Source organism: Lolium rigidum, chromosome 4 (genome assembly GCF_022539505.1).
Source record: "Lolium rigidum isolate FL_2022 chromosome 4, APGP_CSIRO_Lrig_0.1, whole genome shotgun sequence".
Taxonomy (NCBI): Eukaryota; Viridiplantae; Streptophyta; class Magnoliopsida; order Poales; family Poaceae; genus Lolium; species Lolium rigidum.
In genome coordinates this window covers 35834528-35855626 of record NC_061511.1, presented here as the reverse complement: position 1 = coordinate 35855626, position 21099 = coordinate 35834528, and the positions used below count along the sequence as shown (strand labels likewise).

Below are 21099 nucleotides of genomic sequence, written 5' to 3'. Positions count from 1 at the left end.
ATCCAGACACTTCAACTACTGCTCAAAATAAACCCTCTTGCACACTAACTCCCAAGATTCACAAACAAAAATTAACCATACGATGCTTGATTAGTATATGAGTGCCTCAACAGCGCATATCATACTGATCCACACGATCAAAGATATAAATTAATTGTTTTCCAATAATAGTACTAGGATCAGATCATCAAGCGGTCCTCGGCGACTAAGCAATACGGTTATAGTAAATAAAACAAGAAGATCATGCACATAAGCTGATTGATAATGAAGATCCACAGGATATTCGTCGTATTGTTTCTGATCGCACACTTGTATTATAGAAGAAATATGCAAGACCACTTGCGCTCCAAGAAAAGTATAAATCAGTATACAACTTACTCCAGCCTGGTCCCTGGTGCGATTGACTTGTCCCGTCCAAATAAATTAGAATACATTTGAAACTTCAATAGGTTGATTAGTTAGTAGTAGCATGATTTGTTTAGGGTCCGCCGTGCTAGCTAGCTAGCAAGCTAGCTCATATGGTGTGTAAGCAAGCTAGCGATCATCCAGGGCTTTTGATACTCTGATGTTAATTAATGAGCAACTTTTCAATTGATTCGGAAGTCAGACGCTGGCAGATGTATACCGGTAGTATATGTTCGGGTATAGTTACCGTATTATGCATGGTGTGATGCGTTGCAGATGTCGGCATGGCGCAACAAGATGGCAACCGGATCAGGTGTTACCCTGGAGCAGCCAGCCATGCTTGCATCTCGCAACCACTAGTTCTATCTTTTTACTACTCTCCGTTTTATATTACTTTCTCTGATTCACAATAAAAAAAATGATAATGTAAAGCACCAAAAGTTATAATGGATCATAGAAAGTAGTATTTATTACAAAAATCGTACAACCAAAATGAAGTATGAATTTCTTCCCCTTTCTGATGAGATTGATCAACAATAATGGTGTAGACGTGGCGATTATTTCCAATTTTGTATTATTTAGTTTCGATAAATAAAATATATTCATATCATGAAGATATTAATTACGTCTAACCTCTGCACCAAAAGATGCTAAAAGACATCAATGATGCACAAAGCCAAGGAAAAAAGATAAAGGCCCGCCGCGGTGATGAAATACTCACAACAGCAACATTCTAACCAACACCGAAGATAAAAAAAATACCTGAACTATAAAATAATTTTTCAAAAGCAACGTCTCCAATAATAAAATAATGCACAATCATTGTCGTTGCCCGATCCAAAATCTTGGATTTTCACATTTTAGAAAGTTCAAGTTCACAAAACAATGCCTTAAGCAAGACCATTGCCAAGTAAAACCAATAAAGATTAGACCATTGGTTTTCACCCTGAAAAAAGGTGATTTGGTACCTGAGGAGCACCACAAAAAATGCAATTTACATGTGCTACCACTCCCTCTTGCCAAGGCCGCCGCTTTAAGTCATCAAACACATGCCACACAGGAAGAGTCGGTGTAGCATACATCATCGCAAACAATACACCATACCGCCATAACTTCAAAACCTCCAATCTCGGTCACCATGACTTTCTCCACCAACGTTAATATCATGATAATATATATTTACACATGTCCCCCATGGCACCAAAGGAAAGCGAAATTTTGCGCCACACTCTTGTTAATCGACAGTGACTAAATATAAGAGCGTGCGTGACTGGATAGATTCTGATCTAGATATCCACTTGCACCATACGCCAATCATCAGAGAACTCTAACACAAAGATCGGAATACGTCGATGACGAGATCGAGCAGACCGCATCAAGCAGATCAGTGACTTGGCGCAGAAAGATCAGTAGTGTCAAACCACCTTTATTCAAACCAAGCCAACAACCCTCACGCCAACAGACGGCTCCTAGGGTGGTAAGCCGACACAACGGCCACGGCCACAACTGCCAAGCTAACACTGCCATGTGGGGAGACTTGCCACCACCTCCTAACCCATCGTCGGCGGCACCATCGTGGTGCCAGTCCGTCGTTGCAGCAAGGCGCCGCCACGCCACCCACAACCATGGTACTAGAGCCATAGGCCCACCTAGGCCCAGATGGCTCGGGGCGGACTCGGATCCGATAGCCGCAACCATGGGGCAACACTACCAGGCAGATGGAGCTCCACCTTCTCCGTCTTCGTGATGGGATCATCGTTGAAAGGCCGCGTCACCACGTCGCCACCAACATTCAATCTCATCACCACCGATATTGGGAGAGGGAGGTTGTCCCCGGAGAAAAGCCCTGCCACCATCGTCAATACGCGGGCTTTACTTGGCGGTGACTCCCGATGGCGGCGAGGGGAGGAGGAGGGGTGGGGAGGGGGCCAGTAGCCGGCGAGCGGCCGCCCTCGTGTCACCTAGGTTGGGGGAGCAGGAAGGGTTGCATGTGACTGTATCCTCTTTTTTTGCCAAGTTCTATGTGCCATACGGTGTTGTATATTTGCTCTCGATGGTAGGTTTATCGTAGATGGTAGAAAAGAAGATAGTTGCAAGCATGTTTCAAACATAATCGCTTTAATATTGTCACTACGAAAAATATTTACTTTTGCGGATACAGATTTTGTTTGAGTCTGGCATCTTCTGGGATAAGTTATGGTTACATGCCTTTCGTTCAACAACAAAAATGTGAAAATAAGCTACCTGGAGAGAATCATAGAAGTGACATGTCCACCTTAACATGGGTAGTTATGTGGGTTTTGATACAGATAGCCACTCTGAAGTTCCACTAATATGATACTCTTGAAAACATTGTCAACTTAGCTGAGGGGAAGAAGAAAACAAAGGAAAGAAACAGATAAAGATCCTGGTCAACTCCATAAACAAAACATGAAAGCGCCAATGTCAACTCCTCCCATTTCCCCTTCTCGGATTTGTCGCCCATTTTTCTTGAGCCCAAATGCGCATCCAGATCCGGCGACACGCCGCGACTCCTCACACCCATGGGCAACCGCGCGGCGAGGCTCGCGACGCCCTGCTTCGCGTCCGGCAGCGCCGGCGGCGACGGCTCTGCGGTGGACACGTCTGCAGCGACGAGGGCGGTGCCGGGCGTCGACGATTGCAGCATCGGCCAAATTCTGAGCTTTGACGGGCCGGACGGCCAACCGTTCGCCGGCACCACCATCCACGGCGTGCTGCTCCCCTCCAACCAGTCAACGCTGGGCTCCTCCTCCTCCTTCGTCCTCAACGACGGCGACTCCCAGATCCTGTCCATGTCCGGGGACTCCTCCTGCGACAGCTCCAACTCCTTCTCCTTCCGGACGCTCCAGCCGGAGCAGTACTCCGGGCCGCTCGAGTACTGCGCGTCCTCGCCGTCCTCGTCGGGCCGCGTCGTGGCGTCGTCGGCGTCGCGCCGGGGCACGCGCACCGACGAGCAGATCCTCGCGGACCTCCGCGCCACGCGCCACCGCCGCCGCCGCCAGGAGGAGACGGCCTCCGGGACCCCGCTCCTCGACCGCCTCCGTCGCGCCGTCGCCTCGGCGCTGCGTGGCGCGCGGCCCTGCGGCGTCCCGACCAAGAAACAGCAGCAGCGCGACGATGACGAGCCAGCCGTGACGATGGTGGCCAGAAACGGCGACACCGGTGGTCGTGCGATCATCAAGAGCAACGGCGTGAACGGGCACGCGGCGGCGGACGACGGCGAGGCGAGGGTGCAGTGGGCGCGCGGGAAGGCCGGGGAGGACCGGGTGCACGTCGTGGTGTCCGAGGAGCGGGGGTGGATGTTCGTCGGCATCTACGACGGCTTCAACGGCCCCGACGCCACCGACTACCTCGTCAACAACCTCTACGCCTCCGTGTGCCGCGAGCTCGTCATCCACGACGACCATCCGCCCGACGACGGCGGCGACCCCCGCAGCCCGGCCGCGCGGCGGCGGCACGGCGAGGTGCTCGACGCGCTGGCGCGCGCGCTGCGGCGCACGGAGGAGGGCTACTTCGCGGAGGCGGAGGCGCGCGCCGCGCAGTGCCCGGAGCTGGCCATGATGGGGTCGTGCGTGCTGGTGGTGCTGATGAAGGGCGCCGACGTGTACTCCATGAACGTCGGCGACAGCCGCGCCGTGCTCGCGCACCGGCCCGAGCCCGACCTCACCAGCGTCGTCCTGCCGCCACGGCTGCGGCACGGCCAAAACGAAGACCTCGCCGGCGTCACGGAGGAGATCAAGCGGCAGTTCGACGAGTGCGACATGACGGAGCTCCTCGCGCTGCAGCTCACCATGGAGCACAGCACCGACGCCTACAAGGTGCTCGACCTCGATCGCAACTTTTCCATTGTTAGTTAGGCCTCAAGCTTCAATTGCCATTTGCCATGGCCAACAAAGCTATACTACATCTTGTTCTTGTGTTGGTTGATTAATTTGATATACATCTTATTGATCTCATGAAACTGATGTTTGGATGCATGCAGGAGGTCAGAAGGATAAGGAGTGAGCACCTTGATGATCCTGCCTGCATAGTCAATGGCAGAGTGAAGGGCTCCTTAAAGGTGACAAGAGCATTTGGAGCTGGCTACCTAAAAGAGGTTTCTTTGCATTCCAACTCTCAATAACTACCTTAACTAACCATCTGTAGGCAGTGATGAAATTGATGCAAATATGTTTAGCCTGTTAGCCAAATCAAATTCTATTGAAGTAAGCAAAACACGAAACATTGACTCGGCAAAGTTTGTCATTGCAGCCTAGGTGGAACAAGGCTCTCTTGGAGGTTTTCCGGGTGGACTATGTCGGGGCCTCGCCTTACATTACGTGCAAGCCGTTCCTCCGGCACCATTGCCTCGGGCCGCGAGACAAGTTCCTCATCCTCGCCTCCGACGGCCTCTACGAGTACTTCACCAACGAGGACGTGGTGGCGCGGGTGGAGGCGTTCGTCACTAGGTACCCCGACGAGGACCCGGCCAAGTACCTCAGCCACGAGATCCTCCTCCGTGCCGCCAACCAGGCCGGTGAGCATGTAACACCTTTAGTTGTTTTAATTTGGGTTAATTATGGAGATATGCTCTTTGTGCAACTCCGGAAACAAACTATTTTACGGAAAGTGAAGTTCTTTACACATGGGGGAAACTTATGATCGTGTTTTGTGTCTGATGGTGTAGGAATGGGGTTCCATGAGTTGCTCGAGGTTCAGCAAGGGGATCGGCGGCAGTACCACGATGATGTCTCAATCATTATCATCTCGTTGGAGGGGAAGATATGGAGATCTTCAGCTTGAGTTATTCCTAATATGTTTCAAATTGTAGTGGACAGTAGTGATAGCATACATGGTGGAATTTTTGGGTTTACGATTGCAGCACAAGTAGGGTAGCATACACAAATTTTTGTACTTGTCAATGACGAACTGAACACAAATCATTGATCAAGTATTGGCGGAGTTTTCTTTGCCTTTGTTTAAAGTGTGCTTTATATGATTGAACTCATCTTTTTTTTATTTGTGGTGAAGTCTACACAAAATAGGTTTAAATGGACTAGGCGATTCCGTTACTATACAATTCCCAGTTTCATCAATTGTATCTCAACAATTTTGAATTTTTTCTAGAGTTAATAGCATAAATTTCACCAAATTTGTTGCACACTATTGATCTTCTCAAAATCCATTTGTGTGGTTGCTTCATCTTACAATTTCACTCACCTTTCGTGTTGTAAACTTTTTAATTCAAGAACCATAGTCGAAGTGGTTAGAAGTATCTTCATGATATATATGAACCGTATCTTCATGATATGATGGTGTAGGAATGGGGTTCCATGAGTTGCTCGAGGTTCAGCAAGGGGATCGGCGGTAGTACCACGATGATGTCTCAATCATTATCATCTCGTTGGAGGGGAAGATATGGAGATCTTCGGCTTGATTTAATCCTAATATGTTACAAATTGTAGTGGACAGTAATGATAGCATACATGGTGGAGTTTTGGGTTTTTGTACTTGTCAGTGATGAACTGAACACAAATCATTGAGCAAGTATTGGTGGCGTTTTCTTCACATTGTTTAAATTGTGCTTTATATGATCGAACTCTTGGTTGTTGAGTTACTTTTTGTAAGGGTAAATAGTGGGAAAACTCCCACTGCAATTTTTATTTATTCAAAAGGAGTATTTACAGATTACAAGAAAAAAAAACCCTATTTATGCTAAGCTAGACTTGAGACTGCAACCATTCTTTGAAAGTGTTTGCATTCTTTCTCTTCATCCATTCTTCTTAAGTTACTTTGATTGCATAGTTACAGTGTTCGACCCACGTTAAACATAATAGTCCTACTACATAATGACACAAAAGTCCATATGATTGCAAAATTATACATTCTACCAATGAATATCACTGGTTGCCTCGTTGGTATGTGTTGCAACTCTCGATTGTTTGGCCCGATAGTTGTTTGCAAAAGGAGTATTTACAGATTAAAGCACCCTCAGATGGACTGGAAACACGGTAATTGCGATGATGCAATCTTGCAGGCAGCCTTGCAATCTTGCGGACATGTTAGCGTCGCCACCATCGGTTTTGACTAGGGGCCGGACCGTGGCCATGGTGTTGGACCTCCGCATGGGAAGGTGGATGCTCGGGTGGCTACCTTTGAGTGTTTCGAGGAATCTTATTGGAGTGGTGGATGTGTGGAGAAAGGTGATGGCTCGGGTGAAAGCCATGCCCGGGGTGTCCAACACCAATGACGGTGCTGCCCTTGGGTGCTACTCCCCTCCTTGGAGCGTCTTCGAAGGGCATCCGCTTTCTGCCGGTCATGGTTTGATGTTTCTAGGTGAAAACCTAGACCCTCGTTTGGTCGAGCAATGGTGTCACTTCTGTGTCGTCCACTTCTTGAAGGCATTGTCTCTTGAAGCATTGTCACTTCTGTGTCGTTCACTTCTTGTCTTGTTTTTGTTGTCGATTTTTTCTGTGCTTATATTGTAAGCTGGTAACCCAACATTGATTGATATTGTAGTCTAAACTTGAGAGCTTTATTAATTTAAAGCTAAATTCTAGGAGCCTTTTATCTAACAAAATAAAAAATAAAATAAAAAATTGCCATCACTAGGTGCAACCAACTAATGCTAGGTAACTGTACTATTCCTAGCTTGATTTGTATAGTTTGTTTCTCAAATTGCAAGTAGAATTTGTAATTAAATTTTGTGATACGATGGATATGCTTATACTGTATAAACAACGTATCGAACTTTTTAATTTATTCAGTTTTCGGATTTTTTTCGTAAGTTTTCGAGGTTGGATGCATCGGTTGGAGAACTTCTACCTCGTGTGTTGTTCTCTTCCAAAAGCTTTAAAATGGCATGGCTTAATCTTTCTCAAAACCGAAGCAGACCTTTCCTTTTTGAAAAATTATCAGAAACCAAAACGTGACTATAATTTTGGAAAGTATTTACATTTGTCACAATAAATGGTCAACCAAAACATGGATTTGTCCTATATTTACATTTGGAAAGTATACTAGTAAAGTTTTTCGAAGCAGAACCGCAGTGCCGATCACTCCCGTCGGAATCGCGGCCGCGCGATCATCAGATCCGGCCGCCCGCATGCCGTCGCCGTCCGCCCCGGCGAGCCGCCACCTACGCCTCTGGTGGCGCCGCCGCGGCCGGGGCGGAGCCGTCGCGGCCACCTTCGCCGTCGCGCTCCTCGCCGCAGCGCTCCTCCTCTCGCTCTCCTACTACGCCTCCCTGCCCCTCGCGCCCGCCTCCGGCCCCCGCTCCTCTGCCCTCGTCGGCCTCACCCTCGTCCGCCGCGCCGAAGAGAAGGGCGCTCGTGAGTACTTCTCTCAGTTTCTCTTGTACACTTCGGTTATACTGGCTTGCTGCAACACTGCTCGTTGCTATCAGTATCAGTCAACTGGTGTACTGGTACGTTTCATGGCTTCACTGTAAATTCCCAGTTCTTGACCGTGTTTTCTTCTGCCGTGGATTGTGATCTCCGATGCAGTGTGCTTGGACGGGAGCGCGCCAGGGTACCATCTGCAGAGGGGGTCAGGGAGTGGATCGCAGAGCTGGCTCATCCACTTGGAGGTGCACATTCTTGAACATGTTTTGATACACAACCATCCGTTTTCCAACTGCAACTTGATGCCCAGCTTAGCTTGGACATTGTAACTGTGCGAGGTTTCTGAATTCGAAATTTAGGTACCCGAATTTACTGATAACAAGTAAGAATTAGTTGTCACCGAGGAAGTTCTTTCATGTTTGTGGATCAGGACAGTGTTGGAAAAAATTTAGTCATCCCATTTGACTATTTGCAACCATGTTGTTCGGATAATATTAGTATATAGCGATGTGACTTTCTATGGCTAATGGCACCATAGGGTTCTTCATCTGCACTGAAACATAATGCTTATGGTACTGAGAGGGATCATCGCCTGCTATCTGATGCATTCAACTGCCAGTTCATAGTCTATAGTGTAGTTTCTTGTCGTAGAAATTGATTGTTGTTGTGGTTGGTTGTCCCGAACACCAAATGCTTCATTTGACTCGATTCTATCGTGCTCTATGAGCTTCAGGGTGGAGGTTGGTGCCGGAATTTGAAATCATGTGCTTCACGCCAGAAATCTATCTTGGGTTCTTCACGGTACATGGAGAGTCAGGTTGAGTTTGCTGGGATGTTGAGTGATGATCAAGATCAAAATCCAGGTAAATAAATTTCAGCTCAATATAGATATAAGAGCCAACCCAGTAATGTGGTTATCTTTTGGTATAGTAATGCTTCAAGCACCCATAATTCTAAGGTTCTCACTGCAGATTTTTACAACTGGAATAAAGTGAAGATAAGATATTGTGACGGGGCATCATTTTCTGGGAATGTCAAAGAGGAGTTTCAGGTCTTTTTTCCTATTTTCAGTAGAAGCTGATTAATACCTTAACGGGTATGTTGAGTATTCTATCATTCTTTGCAGAATGGCACAAAATTCTTCTTCAGAGGACAGCGTATCTGGGAAGCAGTTATGGATGAACTTCTACTGAAAGGGCTCAGACATGCTAAACAGGTCATTGTTGCAAGTACAACCCTGCTTCTTTATGTTAATGTGGACTCGTGATTGAAACGTGAATCAGTCTTTGTAACTGTTACGAAACTATTGTGGGGTTATTTGAATATCTTGATTGGCCTTCTTTCCCATTACATCATATGTACTTGCATGTTTACAGAATGACTAGATATAATTCAGAAGTATATATATTGATGTGATACATACAACCATTACTTTGTCTTTATCCTGAATTTGACTATTGTACTGATGACGTGATGCTGATATTCTATTTCCAGCCTTCAGGCTTTTCTAACAGGATGCTCTGCTGGTGGGTTAGCCACATTCATTCACTGTGATGATTTTCATGCACTGCTGCCAAAAGATTCTAGGGTTAAGTGTCTTTCGGATGGTGGTTTTTTCCTTGATGTGTATGTTTTCAGATCACCTTTGACTGCTTTGGATTTTTCCTGAAAAGACTGCTCTATATACAATTTGCAACCCCCAGCCTTTATTTTTATGCAAGTTTTTTTTCGAGAAAACGCAAAGGACCTTTCCGCTTCATTTCATTGAAAAGGGAGAGTTTTGGTTACAAGTCTCCTAAGAGACGGTGGTACAAAGAAAGGAAAAGGATTCCTAGTGTACATCTCAGGCCTAGTGCTCCGGCCCTTGCCCATAGGGTAGCTTCCTCGTTGATCTTGGTCAGCAGGTCTTGCATCGACGGCTGTGAATTGAAACTGTTAAGTGAGAGGATATTCTGCTCACCTAATTCTGAAATCCTTAGATGATTCATCCCTTGATCTTCCAGAGTGGTGCACAGACTCAGTTTTAACTTTCAGATCCTATTGCATAAGAAGAAACGTTGCATGCACTTGAAAGTTTTAACTCATATTGTAGTTCAGGAGAAAGAAAGCTTCAGTATCATATTCTCCTTACAATCTAAATCCTTTTATGCCACAAGCCTATAAAAGAAAACGTTTTAGAATAAAAAATGTGCCGATTTGATGTTGTCCTTACAATCTAACTTCTGATGTCCTTTCCTCCATTACAGAGAAGACATTTCCAAGCAAAGGACCTTGCGGGCTTTCTATAGTGATGTTGTCCGTCTTCAGGTCCATTTCTCGTCAAAGAAGCTCATTTCCAGTATTCAAGCTTTTTTTCTGAATGCTTTGTTTCAGGATTTGAAGAGGAGGTTCTTGCACTGCAGTTCAAGCATGGATCCAGTCCAGGTTAGTCCCTGCATTGCCGACACATGACATTGCAATCATTCGCCACATTTTTGTCATTAGTCTTGCAGTCCCGCTACCATGGAAGTATGTAATGCTCAGCAGTCAGCACCACCCTTTAACTGTATGCCAGTGCTTCTTTCCACGTGAAGTTGTAAAAGACATCAGGACGCCAGTATTTATTCTTAATCCAGCATATGATGCCTGGCAGGTATTATCATCCTTTCCATCAGTTATTTCATATATACTACTGTTGTGTAGAATTATCAATAGTGAACACGGTAATGTTTGTTTCAGGTACAACATGTGTTGGCACCAGTAGCATCAGACCCTCATCATTCATGGCTAGACTGTAAGCTGGATATTAGCAAGTGTAGTCCTAACCAACTTGAAATTCTCCAAGGTTGATTCACCTCGTATCTTTCAACAGATAGAATTCACCCGCATCTTACAATACAATTAACCACCTGTGTTTCAGGGTTTGTTCACATGTTTTGCTATGTCAATTCGAATCTTTGCAGGTTTTAGGAAAGAATTGCATGACGCTATCAGAGAACTGAAGCAGAAAAAAGACTGGGGTATTTTTATCGACTCCTGCTTTATACACTGTCAGTCGTTGAACTCTTTCACTTGGCACTCCCCATCTTCTCCTAGAGTCAACAACAAGGTATCACTTCTATCCTCTATAGTCCATAGAGATTAGAAATAGTAATAGTGGCAAAAAGTGTGACTGCACTATAAGAAATACGTTCATGTCAAGTTGGCAAACTATATGGTAACTTGTGTTGCAAAATTATGTTAACCATAAGCTGTCAGGGCGTCTTAGATATTGTTGATTTAGGTTTAAATTACAACAGGTTTCCTGTTAGTCATAAGATATTTTTTTCAGTGAGGACTTGCAGTGTAGAAAAAAAAAGAACGTTCTCATTTTTTCTTACATCCGTTCTTTATGTCCACATGTTGCAGATCGTGTGCCTGAACTTTGTTACATATTATCTCGATATTTCACTTCGGTCCTACATGATGTAATTACAATTCATGCTCTAACGTAAGTTCCTCGTGAACATGCAGACCATTGCAGAAGCAGTTGGAGACTGGTTTCTTGACAGGAGAGAGGTGAAGGAACTAGACTGCGAGTACCCCTGCAACCCGACGTGCCACAACCTTGTTTTTGCTAAGCCCTTCAAGGGGTGAAGTTATGACCTTGTGTGGTGTTGTAAATTAGCAAAGCAAGCTTTTTCCAAAGCAACATAGAGACCAAGTTTTCACGTTGGCCTTGACTCATTAAATTATACCTGTCAAGGTTATTCTTCACTAACGGAAGTGCTCGACCCACTGTCAATTGACGAGTCCATCCAACCAGTGCCATTTATGTACCTCTAATGCTGCCGCTGCTCGTGGGTCGATGTCTTTGTTGCATGACTGATTCTATACTGAGGTAGCCAGTGGTTGTGGCTCAGAGAATTTTGCCGATCATGTATTTGTTCTCGAGGCATATGATTTGGTTGTGCCTGATGGTTAATGGACAAAAGATTGCTCTTGGATAATTAGAGGGCCTTCAAATTTCTCTGGTCTTTTTACCGCTCCCACAATGTCATGTTCAATGATTGTTTGAAATGCATGTTTTAAGTATTGATAAGCAATGTTACAGCTGCACCCTGGTACCTGCACAATATGATGGATGCCGGAGTGGAGGAAGGCGTCGCAGTATGGAACTGTCTACTCTTAGCAGATCAGATTGGATGCACCAGAGTGAGATGTGAATCGAGTAGCCTGGAGGTTATACCGCCATACCGGTGATCCATGAATCATGATCCCCATGGGTTTACTGTTTAGTTGTTGCGGGTTGTGTTCTTGCTTCAAGAGTTATGACCTTCACTCTCCTCAAGTGAGGAGGGCATATTGTTTGACCAACGAAAGAACCCTTAACGTCGAATTTGTATCGTGTAATTTTATAGAACGTTATACCAACCATAGTAATAATGGAAAAAAGTGTGACTGCACTATAAGAAATATGTTCATGTCCAGAGATTAGAAATAGTAATAATGGAAAAAAGTGTGACTGCACTATAAGAAATATGTTCATGTCAAGTTGGCAAACTAATGGTAACTTGTGTTGCAAAATTTTGTTAACCATAAGCTGACAGGGCATCTTAGATATTGTTGATTTAGGTTTAAATTACAATAGGTTTCCTGTTAGTCATAAGATGATTTTTTCAGCGAGGACTTGCAGTGTACAAAAAGAAAAAGAACGTTCTCATTTTTTCTTACATCTGTTCTTTATGTCGACATGTTGCAGTTGTGTGCCTGAACTTTTGTTACATATTATCTTGATATTTCACTTCAGTCCTACATGATGTAATTACCATTCATGCTCTAATCGTAAGTTCTTCGGGAACATGCAGACCATTGCAGAAGCAGTTGGAGACTGGTTCTTTGACAGGAGAGAGGTGAAGGAACTAGACTGCGAGTACCCCTGCAACCCGACTTGCCACAACCTTGTTTTTGCTAAGCCCTTCAAGGGATGAAGTTATGACCTTTTGTGGTGTAGTAAATTAGCAAAGCGAGCCTTTTCCAAAGCAACATAGAGACCAAGTTTTCACGTTGACATTGACTCATTAAATTATACCCGCCAACATTATTCTTCACTAACAAAAGTGCTGGGCCCACTGTCAATCGACGAGTCCATCCAACCAACTCTATTTATGTACATCTAATGCGGCCCCTGCTCGTGGGTTGAATTTGTTGCATGGCTGATTCTATACTGAGATAGCCACTGGTTGTAGCTCGAGAATTTCGCCGATCATGTATTCGTTATACGGCCAGGCATATGATTTGGTTGTGTCTGATGGTTAATGGACAAAATAAGTCTTGCTCTTGCATAATGCATAGATGGCCTTCAAAGTACTCTGGCCTTTTTACCGCTCCTACAATGTCGTGTTCAATGATTGCTTGAAATGCATGTTTTGAGTATTGAGAAGCAATGTTACATCGGCACCCTGGTACTTGCAAACTATGATGGATGTCGGAATGGAGGAAGGCGTCGCAGTATGGAACTGTCTACTCTTAGGTCTTAGCAGACCAGATTGGCTGCACCAGAGTGAGATGTGAATGTATTAGCCTGCAGGTTATACCGCCATACCGGTGATCCATGAATCATGATCCCCATGGGTTTACCGTTTAGTTGTTCGTGTGACATCGAATTTGTATCGTGTAGCCTTATAATAGAACGTTGTACCAACCCTTTTGGTCTCTTCTTCTATAGAATAAAATACACCTTCCAGGGTGTATGCTAGTATAAAAAATGCTACTCCCTTGCTTCCGTAATAGTGTTATTAAAACCAATATATACCTATGTTGGTTATAAGAACATTTTATATTATGATACGGAAGAAGCATATGATCCATAAAAAAAGGTTTTCCCCATTTTATATGATTTTTTTTAGAATCCCCCAAATACATAAAATTCTCAGCTACTACAAATTATTATTCTGCTAAACCACACCATATCGCCCACCCACGTTGGGGCATGAATCCATTTTTATATGTTCGATGATCTCTTCCGTGCCCATAGACCAAGGGAACATATACACCCCTAGCACCCGAAGCTAGCTAAATCGTGATTAATCAAGGAACACAGTTGACTCCGGGCTGCCGTGTTTCTTCAAATGACACGGAGGCGGAGCCAGCTCGGCGAGACGTCGTATCTAACGCGCCACTCCCGTCCACGTCGATGCTGCTTCAACCCATGCCATCGGATCGGACGGCTGCGAGCCTTCTTCCGCACGAAACCACAGTATAGTAGATACTAGTAGTGGGTACCCGGACAACCAACACCTAGTGGATGTCCGTACAGGAACGCTCTGGCGATGCAAAAGGCGATTTGAATTTGAATCCGGCGACGCCGGCGGTGGGGAGCGGCGGCGAGCTGGGCAAGGCTCGTCCGTCCATGGTGGCGGAAGGCTGCCGTGGGAGGTTCTGGGTGCTGTCGGACGCGGACGAGGACGGGGAGTTCTCGTCGGCGGCGGATCTGGAGTCGGGTGCGGGGGAGGAGCTTTCGGCGGAGGAGGAGCGGGATCCTCCGAGGCGGCCGTCTCCGGCGGTGGGGCTGGACAGCTTCATCAGCCGAGCGGAGGAGCTGGGTGGCTCGCTCCGTCTTGGCCGGAGAGCGGCGTTTGCCCCCGGTGGCAGAGGTTCTCTGTTCCGGCAGAGCTCGGCGCCAAGGTTTCGCAGGCTGGGAGACGCGGCGGGACCTGGGCGGCGCAGGTCGGCGAGGGGGGAGGAACGGGGAGTTCTTCAGACCCTCAGCCCGAGGTCTGCGCCGGTGGGGGAACGCGCCGGCGGGGAGCCACCACCGGAGCAGCCTGCTTCCCCTGTGTCGGCGCCGCCGCTGTGGGTGGAAGTGGAGGCTGCGCCGGGCGCCCCGAGTTGGGCCGAAGTTGGCCCATTTGATGGCCCAGCACAGGGTCTGTTGGGCTCGGACTGCCTGGCCCTGTGCAGCATCCCGGAGGGACTTGGGGGTGTTTGTGCGGGGGGTGCGGTGGAGGATGCCCTCCACGTTTCGGTGGGCTGTGTGAACCGTGGCGAAGCTGGGGCTGGCCCAGTGGGCTGGGTGCGGCCCAGATCTTTGGCCAGACGCTTTAGATGGCTGTGGCTCCCGAAAGGATGCACGCAGCCGGACTTAGGGTTCCCAGTTCGACAGAGCGAAGTGAGGAAACACCTCAACGACCCGACAGCGCCGCCGCACCGCTTGCTGCGCAAGATCCCGCCGCCGCCGCCGCTCTCGCGCTCCTTTGCCGAGGCGGTGATGGAGAGGGGCTTCGACGATGGGCGGAAGAGGCGGTACGACGGGGAGGGAAGCGGCTGGCGGGCGGACGGCGGCGGTCGCGATGTGGGGCGCGGCGCCGGGCGTGGTGATGGTTTTCGGCAGGAGGGTGGAGGAGGCAGGTTCAGCGCAGGTGGAAGCCAGGAGGGTGACTACCGCCGCCATGGCGAGGAATATCGGTACCTGGAAAAGGAACGAGGGGATTGGGGGCCGCCTCCCCCCTGGTGGGAGGAGCAGCAACGCAGGGAAGATCAACAGAGGAAGGAGGAGGAGCGTTGGCAGAAACAACAGGAGCAGCTGCGCGCCAAAGGTCAGGGAGACCGCGCGGCCAACTCGGGTCAGGGGGACCGAGGAGGTGCTGCCCAACGTCAGCAGCTGGCCAAGAACAAACCTTTCAAGAAGGCTCAGGGCGCTGCGGCAGGGGCGGCGCAACCGCTGGCAAAAGGTAAGAGCAAGGCGGGCAATACCAAGGCTGGAGCGCCAATTGGCGGCGAATGCTTCAAGTGCGGGAGAGCTGGCCATTTCCAATCCGAGTGTAGTTTTGAGCCGCTCTGCGTGATCTGCAGTGGGGAGGGGCACAGCTCGGCGAGTTGCCCGTCCAGGGGGAAGATATTGAGGCTGCAGTCCATGGGGCATGCCATCACCGGAGGAGGCTTCTACAACATTGAGGTGGAACCTCTTCGTGGCGGACAGACACCGGGGGAGGTGTTTGCAGCGATCATCAGCTTCAAGGGGAAGCCTTTGTCGGAGGAGCAGCTCTCGGATGAACTCAAACACTTGGTGGACGAGCTGTGGGACTGGCAAGTCCGCAAGATGTCGGAAGTGGAGTTCTCCGTGGCCTTCCCGTCGCGTGAGACCCTGAAGCTGAGCACTGGCAGCGGCAAGCTATACCTACCGCTGAGCAAGACTGAGACGGCGATCCGGGAGGCTTTCCTCGCGCCTAGACCCTCGGTGGTGCTTCCGTCCACCTGGGTTAGGCTGACTGGAGTGCCTGAGGACCTCATGACTAAGGAGAGACTCATGGCGGCTTTCGTGATGATAGGGAGACCTTTTGATGTGGACGAACTGTCCTTGCTGAAGAGGGACACGGAGCCGATAAGGATGCGCTTTCATTGCCGTTTTCCAGAGAGGATCAAGGGATCGGTCCAAGTGTTCGTTAACGGTGAGGGTTTCACCGTGGGGGTGCAGGCCGAAGCGCCGCCCCGTGGGGGTGCGGGTGGGTCGGGTGGTGGTGCGCCACCGCCTCCACCTCCGCCTCGTGAGGAGGACGATGAGGATTCAGATGAATTCTCGACTGACAGCGAGTGGAACAAACACGGACGGCGGAGGCGGAACAAGGACAACTCCAATGACAAGGACAAGGGACAAGAGAAAGATAAGGGCCCGGCGTCGACCACCACGGGGAAGGGCTCCAAGGGGACGACCACGGGTGGGCAAGGGGCCATGTCGGCGCCGCCGCCAGGGAAAGGGAGGGCAGCTGGCCCCTCCTCGTTTGACCAATACGGGTCCAATCTGCGGAAGGACACTCTGCCGTTCTCCTTCCCCGAGCTCGAGGGGCTTGGAGGAGGGAAGGTGATGATGGGGGTGGAGGGTGACGAGGCTGGGCTGCCGGGACTGGAAGGGTCTTCTGTCTCGACCGTGACTGACCCACTTCCCTCCTGGTCAGTGGATAGCCCATCTTCTCAGGGCCCACCGGCCAAGCTGGCAAGGCTGGAGCTTCTGTCGGAACCGCAGCCAAAGGGGATGGAGCTGGTTGGGGAGGCGCAAGGCATGGAGGTGGAAGGGGAGCTGGTGATGTCGGAAGAGGAGACGGGTGGGGAGCAGCGACTGCAGGGGCCGGTGCTCCAAGACCTGCAGAAGGAGGCGCAGGTGGGGACGCCGATGGCCCGTGGGCCGCGCTCCATGGCCATCCCCTACGTGCGGAAGGCGACGCCGGCAACCACGTCCGTCGTCCGTAAGAGCGCGCGGAACACCGGCGGTGCGTCGGCTGTGTCGATCCTGGAGCGGGCGCAACAACTCACCGCGGACAAGAACCTGGAGAACGCCAAGGAGAACGCCAAGGTCGCCGAGAAAGGTACGGATTTCTCTGTCCTTGATCTTTTTCCCGATTCCCATCTTTCGTCTGTGGTCAAGGAGAGCTGTGTCATCTTTTCCCCTACGGTGGGGAGCCCAGGGGAGGCCCTCTCCATTATCAGAGCTAAGGAGAAGGTGCAAGCGGCGCTGGCGGCCACGGCTCGACGGCTAAAACTCGAAGCCGAGGCTAGGAAGGCTGCGGGAGCTTCCGCTAGTCCGATGCCGAGGGAGGGGTTAGGGAACCCTGATGAGTGCACGACCGTCCCGGGGGGGGGGAGCTGTCGTGCATGGAGGAGAATACGGGACCGGTTCCTTCCGGGGAGGAAGGTGACCTGGTTGAGCGGGACGTGCGGGAGGACGCGGCGGGGATAGCCGATAACTCTCGCAGAAAGGCTCCAAAGAAAAGGAGGAAAAAATCATCCCTTACGGTCAGGAAAGGGGCGAGCAAACGAAAAGGTCCTCAATGAGGTTCTTGATCCAAAATATACGGGGCTGGAATGCGCCAGGGAGGCGCACACAACTTAAGGACACTTTCAGGGAGGATAGGGTAGACATAATTGGCCTGCAAGAAACCATCAAGCAGGACTTCTCCGCACAGGAACTGCGATGGCTGGAACAGGGGGGCCAATTTAATTGGAACTGGGTTCCGGCGGCGGGGCACTCGGGTGGGCTCCTCCTTGGGGTTAGAGATGAATGCTTCGAAGTCGGATTCTGGAGGAAGGGCTCCTTTTTCATCAGCGCAGACATTCTTCAACGTAACAATAATATGAAATGGCGGTTTATGCTCGTTTACGGTCCGGCTGACCATGCGAGAACTGCGGAGTTCCCGGGGGAACTTGAACAGGAAGTAGCAAACTGCTCCCTTCCTATTGTGGTTGGAGGGGACTTCAACCTCGTCCGGAGGGCGGAGGACAAAAGTAACGGGGTGGTCAACTGGCCTAGGGTGCGCCGATTCAATGACGTCCTGGCTAACTTATCCCTAAGGGAAATCGCTCGAGCGGGGGCTCGGTTCACTTGGACTAATAACCAATCCTCGCCGATTAGGTCGGTGCTTGATAGGGTCTTCGTCTCCCCATCCTGGGAAATGAGGTTTCCTCTATGCACCCTCACGGCGGTGACCAGGATTGGCTCGGACCACTGCCCTCTCATCCTGGACAATGGGGAAAAGGGTCTCAAACGATCTCCACGCTTCTTCTTCCAGACGTGGTGGTTCGGTGTACCTGGCTTTGGGGAGCTGGTACGAGGGAAGATTTTGCTTGCCTTAGGGAAGGCGGGCACTCACTGCTCCAGCATCGACACCTGGCAAATCATTGCCCGGTGTTTGAGACAATTCCTCAAGGGATGGGGTGCCAATCTAGGCAAGGAGCGGCGGGCTCACAGGGAGGAGCTGGTTAAGCGCATTGAACAGCTTGATGTGACGGCTGATGCTGATGGGCTAGATGAAGAGGGCTGGGCCCTCCGGTATAACCTAGAAGATCAGATTATTGCCTTTGATAGTCTGGAGGAGGAGTATTGGAGACAGAGGAGTAGGGTCCAATGGACTCTGAAGGGGGATGCATGTACGGCTTATTTTCACGCCTTCGCTAATGGGAGGCGGAGGAAGTGCATGATTCCTCGGCTGTTGACGGAGGACGGGGAAGTCACCGTTCAACAGGACTTGGTTGACCACATTTACGGTTTCTACAAGGGGCTCATGGGGGCGGCCGGGGAGGAGAGGGTCTTCTCACTCGCGCCTGACTTGTGGCCAGCTGAGGAGAGGGTCTCGGAAGGGGATAACACGGACCTTGAACTCACCTTTACCGCCGAGGAGCTGGATCTGGTGCTAGCTAGCATGAAACCGGACTCGGCTCCAGGCCCCGATGGATTGCCGGTGGCATTCTTTAAGAATTTTTGGGAAATTCTTAAAGGCCCCATTTTGGCCATCCTGAACGACTTCGCTCTAGGGAGAGTGGATATTGCGCGCCTGAATTATGGCATCATTTCGCTCATCCCAAAGGTCAAAGGGGCAGACTCCATCAAACAATATCGACCTATTGCCCTTATTAATGTCATTTTCAAGTTCATAGCGAAAGCTTATGCGACTAGACTGACCCCGATAGCTCATAGGACGATAGACAGGAGCCAAACTGCCTTCATCAAAGGGCGTTGTCTGCACGAGGGAGTGCTAGCCCTGCACGAGATTGCTCATGAGTTACGCTGTAAGAAGCTAAAGGGCTTGCTTCTTAAGCTGGACTTCGAGAAAGCATATGACAGGGTGAACTGGGAGTTCCTTCGAGAGGTGCTGCTGAGGAAGGGTTTCTCAGCAGGTGTGGTACACAGGCTGATGCAACTTGTCTCGGGAGGACAGACGGCGATTAACATCAATGGTGAGGTCGGCCCCTATTTTAGGAACGCCAGGGGGGTGCGACAGGGCGACCCACTCTCACCCATTCTCTTCGACTTCATGGTCGATGCATTAGCAGCCATCCTAACCAGGGCTAAAGAAAATGGCCATATCCAAGGAGTGGTGCCACACTTGATCCCCGGGGGGGTCACCCATCTTCAGTACGCGGATGATACGATGGTTATGATTGAACCCTCACACCTCGGGGTTGCGAACCTGAAACTTCTGCTTCTATGTTTTGAGAACATGTCTGGGTTAAAGATCAATTTTAACAAGAGCGAGGCGGTCGTCACAGGGGTTGATGACACTGAGAAGCTAAGGGTAGCTGACTCGCTAAACTGTAATTTGGGCTCCCTCCCGATGAAGTACCTCGGCCTACCTGTGTCGGATAAGACACTGTCGGTAGCCGAGTGGCACTTCCTGACGGAGAAGGTGGGACATAGGGTTGACCCATGGCAGGGGCTGTTTCTGGCTTCTGCTGGGAGGCTTGAACTGACTAACTCATGCCTCTCGAGCCTCCCGATGTTCGCAATGGGGATCTACCTCCTCCATGAGACGACACACCGGGAAATGAATAAGTCCAGAGCTCGATTCCTATGGGAAGGAGTGGGCAACAAGAGGAAATACCATATGGTTGACTGGGCCACAGTCTGTAAGCCCAGGGAATTCGGGGGTTTGGGAGTCATAAACACGCGACTCATGAATATTTCCTTGATGCTTAAGTGGATCTGGAAACTCTACCAGGGGGCAGAGGGTCTTTGGGCAGATCTAATTAGAGCCAAGTACCTGGGAGATCATGACCTCTTCTCCCCGCTGGTGCCAACCAAAGGTTCCCAGTTTTGGAATGCCATACAAAAGATAAAGTGGTATTTCAAACTGGGAGCAAGGCACAAAGTCGCAGACGGGAGGCGCACCTACTTCTGGTTGGACTGGTGGACGGGGAGGGGTCCCCTTAGGGACATGTTCCCTCGCCTCTTCCAGTGCTGCGATAATCCCTTTGCCACGGTGGCGGGGGTGCGGGAGGCCAACGGGTGGCGTATCCGCTTTAGGAGGACTTTTGGTCTCGCGGAAACGGTGGAGTGGGAGAACCTATGCAGGATCTTCGACCTCCACCCTTACTCTGCAGGGGAAGATGAGGTCAAATGGTCCTTGGAGGCATCGGGGGATTTCTCCACCAGGTCCATCTATGGACGACTAACGCAGGGAGCGGTAGTGACCCACTTCAAGGAGGTCTGGAAGACGAGGGTACCACCGAGGATTAAGATCTTCTTGTGGCAACTCATCAGGAGCAGACTGCCATCTGGGGTTCAGGTGGCCAAACGTAATGGTCCTACCAACGGGGACTGTGCCCTATGTGGGGAACAGGAGGACTGCGACCACATCTTCTTTTCATGTCACCTTGCAAAGCTGATGTGGGCGGGAGCTAGGGAGCTCTTGCACTGCGATTGGAATCCGGCGGGGGATGGACACTTCATTGGTATCGTCCAGAATCTATCGGGGTCCTTACGTAGGCTAGCCTGGTTCACATTTGCGGCTCAGTGTTGGGCGCTGTGGAACATTAGGAACAAATTAGCTATGGAAGGGAAAACGATTAACAACCCCGCTGATGCTTTCTTCCACATGATTACGTACATGCAGAGGTGGAGGGT

The 21099-nt window shown here is 49.7% G+C and overlaps 2 protein-coding genes across 2 annotated transcripts; both read left to right on the top strand.

The window, feature by feature from the left end:
- The first annotated feature begins 2948 nt into the window (after window positions 1–2948).
- Window positions 2949–5421, top strand: LOC124646884 (putative protein phosphatase 2C 46). Its single transcript, XM_047186926.1, has 5 exons — window positions 2949–3535; window positions 3611–4244; window positions 4409–4522; window positions 4678–4942; window positions 5093–5421. Exons 1-5 carry the CDS (start codon window positions 2949–2951, stop codon window positions 5206–5208), a joined length of 1716 nt encoding a protein of 571 aa, XP_047042882.1. The 3' UTR covers window positions 5209–5421.
- Window positions 5422–7510: 2089 nt separating this feature from the next.
- Window positions 7511–12946, top strand: LOC124646883 (pectin acetylesterase 5-like). The gene is made up of 12 exons (XM_047186925.1): window positions 7511–7736; window positions 7911–7993; window positions 8482–8611; window positions 8720–8799; window positions 8875–8964; window positions 9250–9374; window positions 9995–10055; window positions 10122–10172; window positions 10303–10380; window positions 10467–10572; window positions 10691–10836; window positions 12575–12946. Exons 1-12 carry the CDS (start codon window positions 7511–7513, stop codon window positions 12695–12697), a joined length of 1299 nt encoding a protein of 432 aa, XP_047042881.1. The 3' UTR covers window positions 12698–12946.
- The last annotated feature ends 8153 nt before the right edge of the window (window positions 12947–21099 follow it).

Excerpts from the sequence above, each read along its gene's own strand:
- LOC124646884 (XM_047186926.1), top strand. The coding sequence starts at position 2,949 with ATGGGCAACCGCGCGGCGAGGCTCGCGACGCCCTGCTTCGCGTCCGGC. Across the intron at positions 4,523-4,677 it reads GAGCTGGCTACCTAAAAGAG|CCTAGGTGGAACAAGGCTCT; the intron begins GTTTCTTTGCAT and ends TTGTCATTGCAG. Across the intron at positions 4,943-5,092 it reads CCGTGCCGCCAACCAGGCCG|GAATGGGGTTCCATGAGTTG; the intron begins GTGAGCATGTAA and ends CTGATGGTGTAG.
- LOC124646883 (XM_047186925.1), top strand. The coding sequence starts at position 7,511 with ATGCCGTCGCCGTCCGCCCCGGCGAGCCGCCACCTACGCCTCTGGTGG. Across the intron at positions 8,965-9,249 it reads GGCTCAGACATGCTAAACAG|GCTTTTCTAACAGGATGCTC; the intron begins GTCATTGTTGCA and ends TCCAGCCTTCAG. Across the intron at positions 10,837-12,574 it reads CTCCTAGAGTCAACAACAAG|ACCATTGCAGAAGCAGTTGG; the intron begins GTATCACTTCTA and ends GGGAACATGCAG.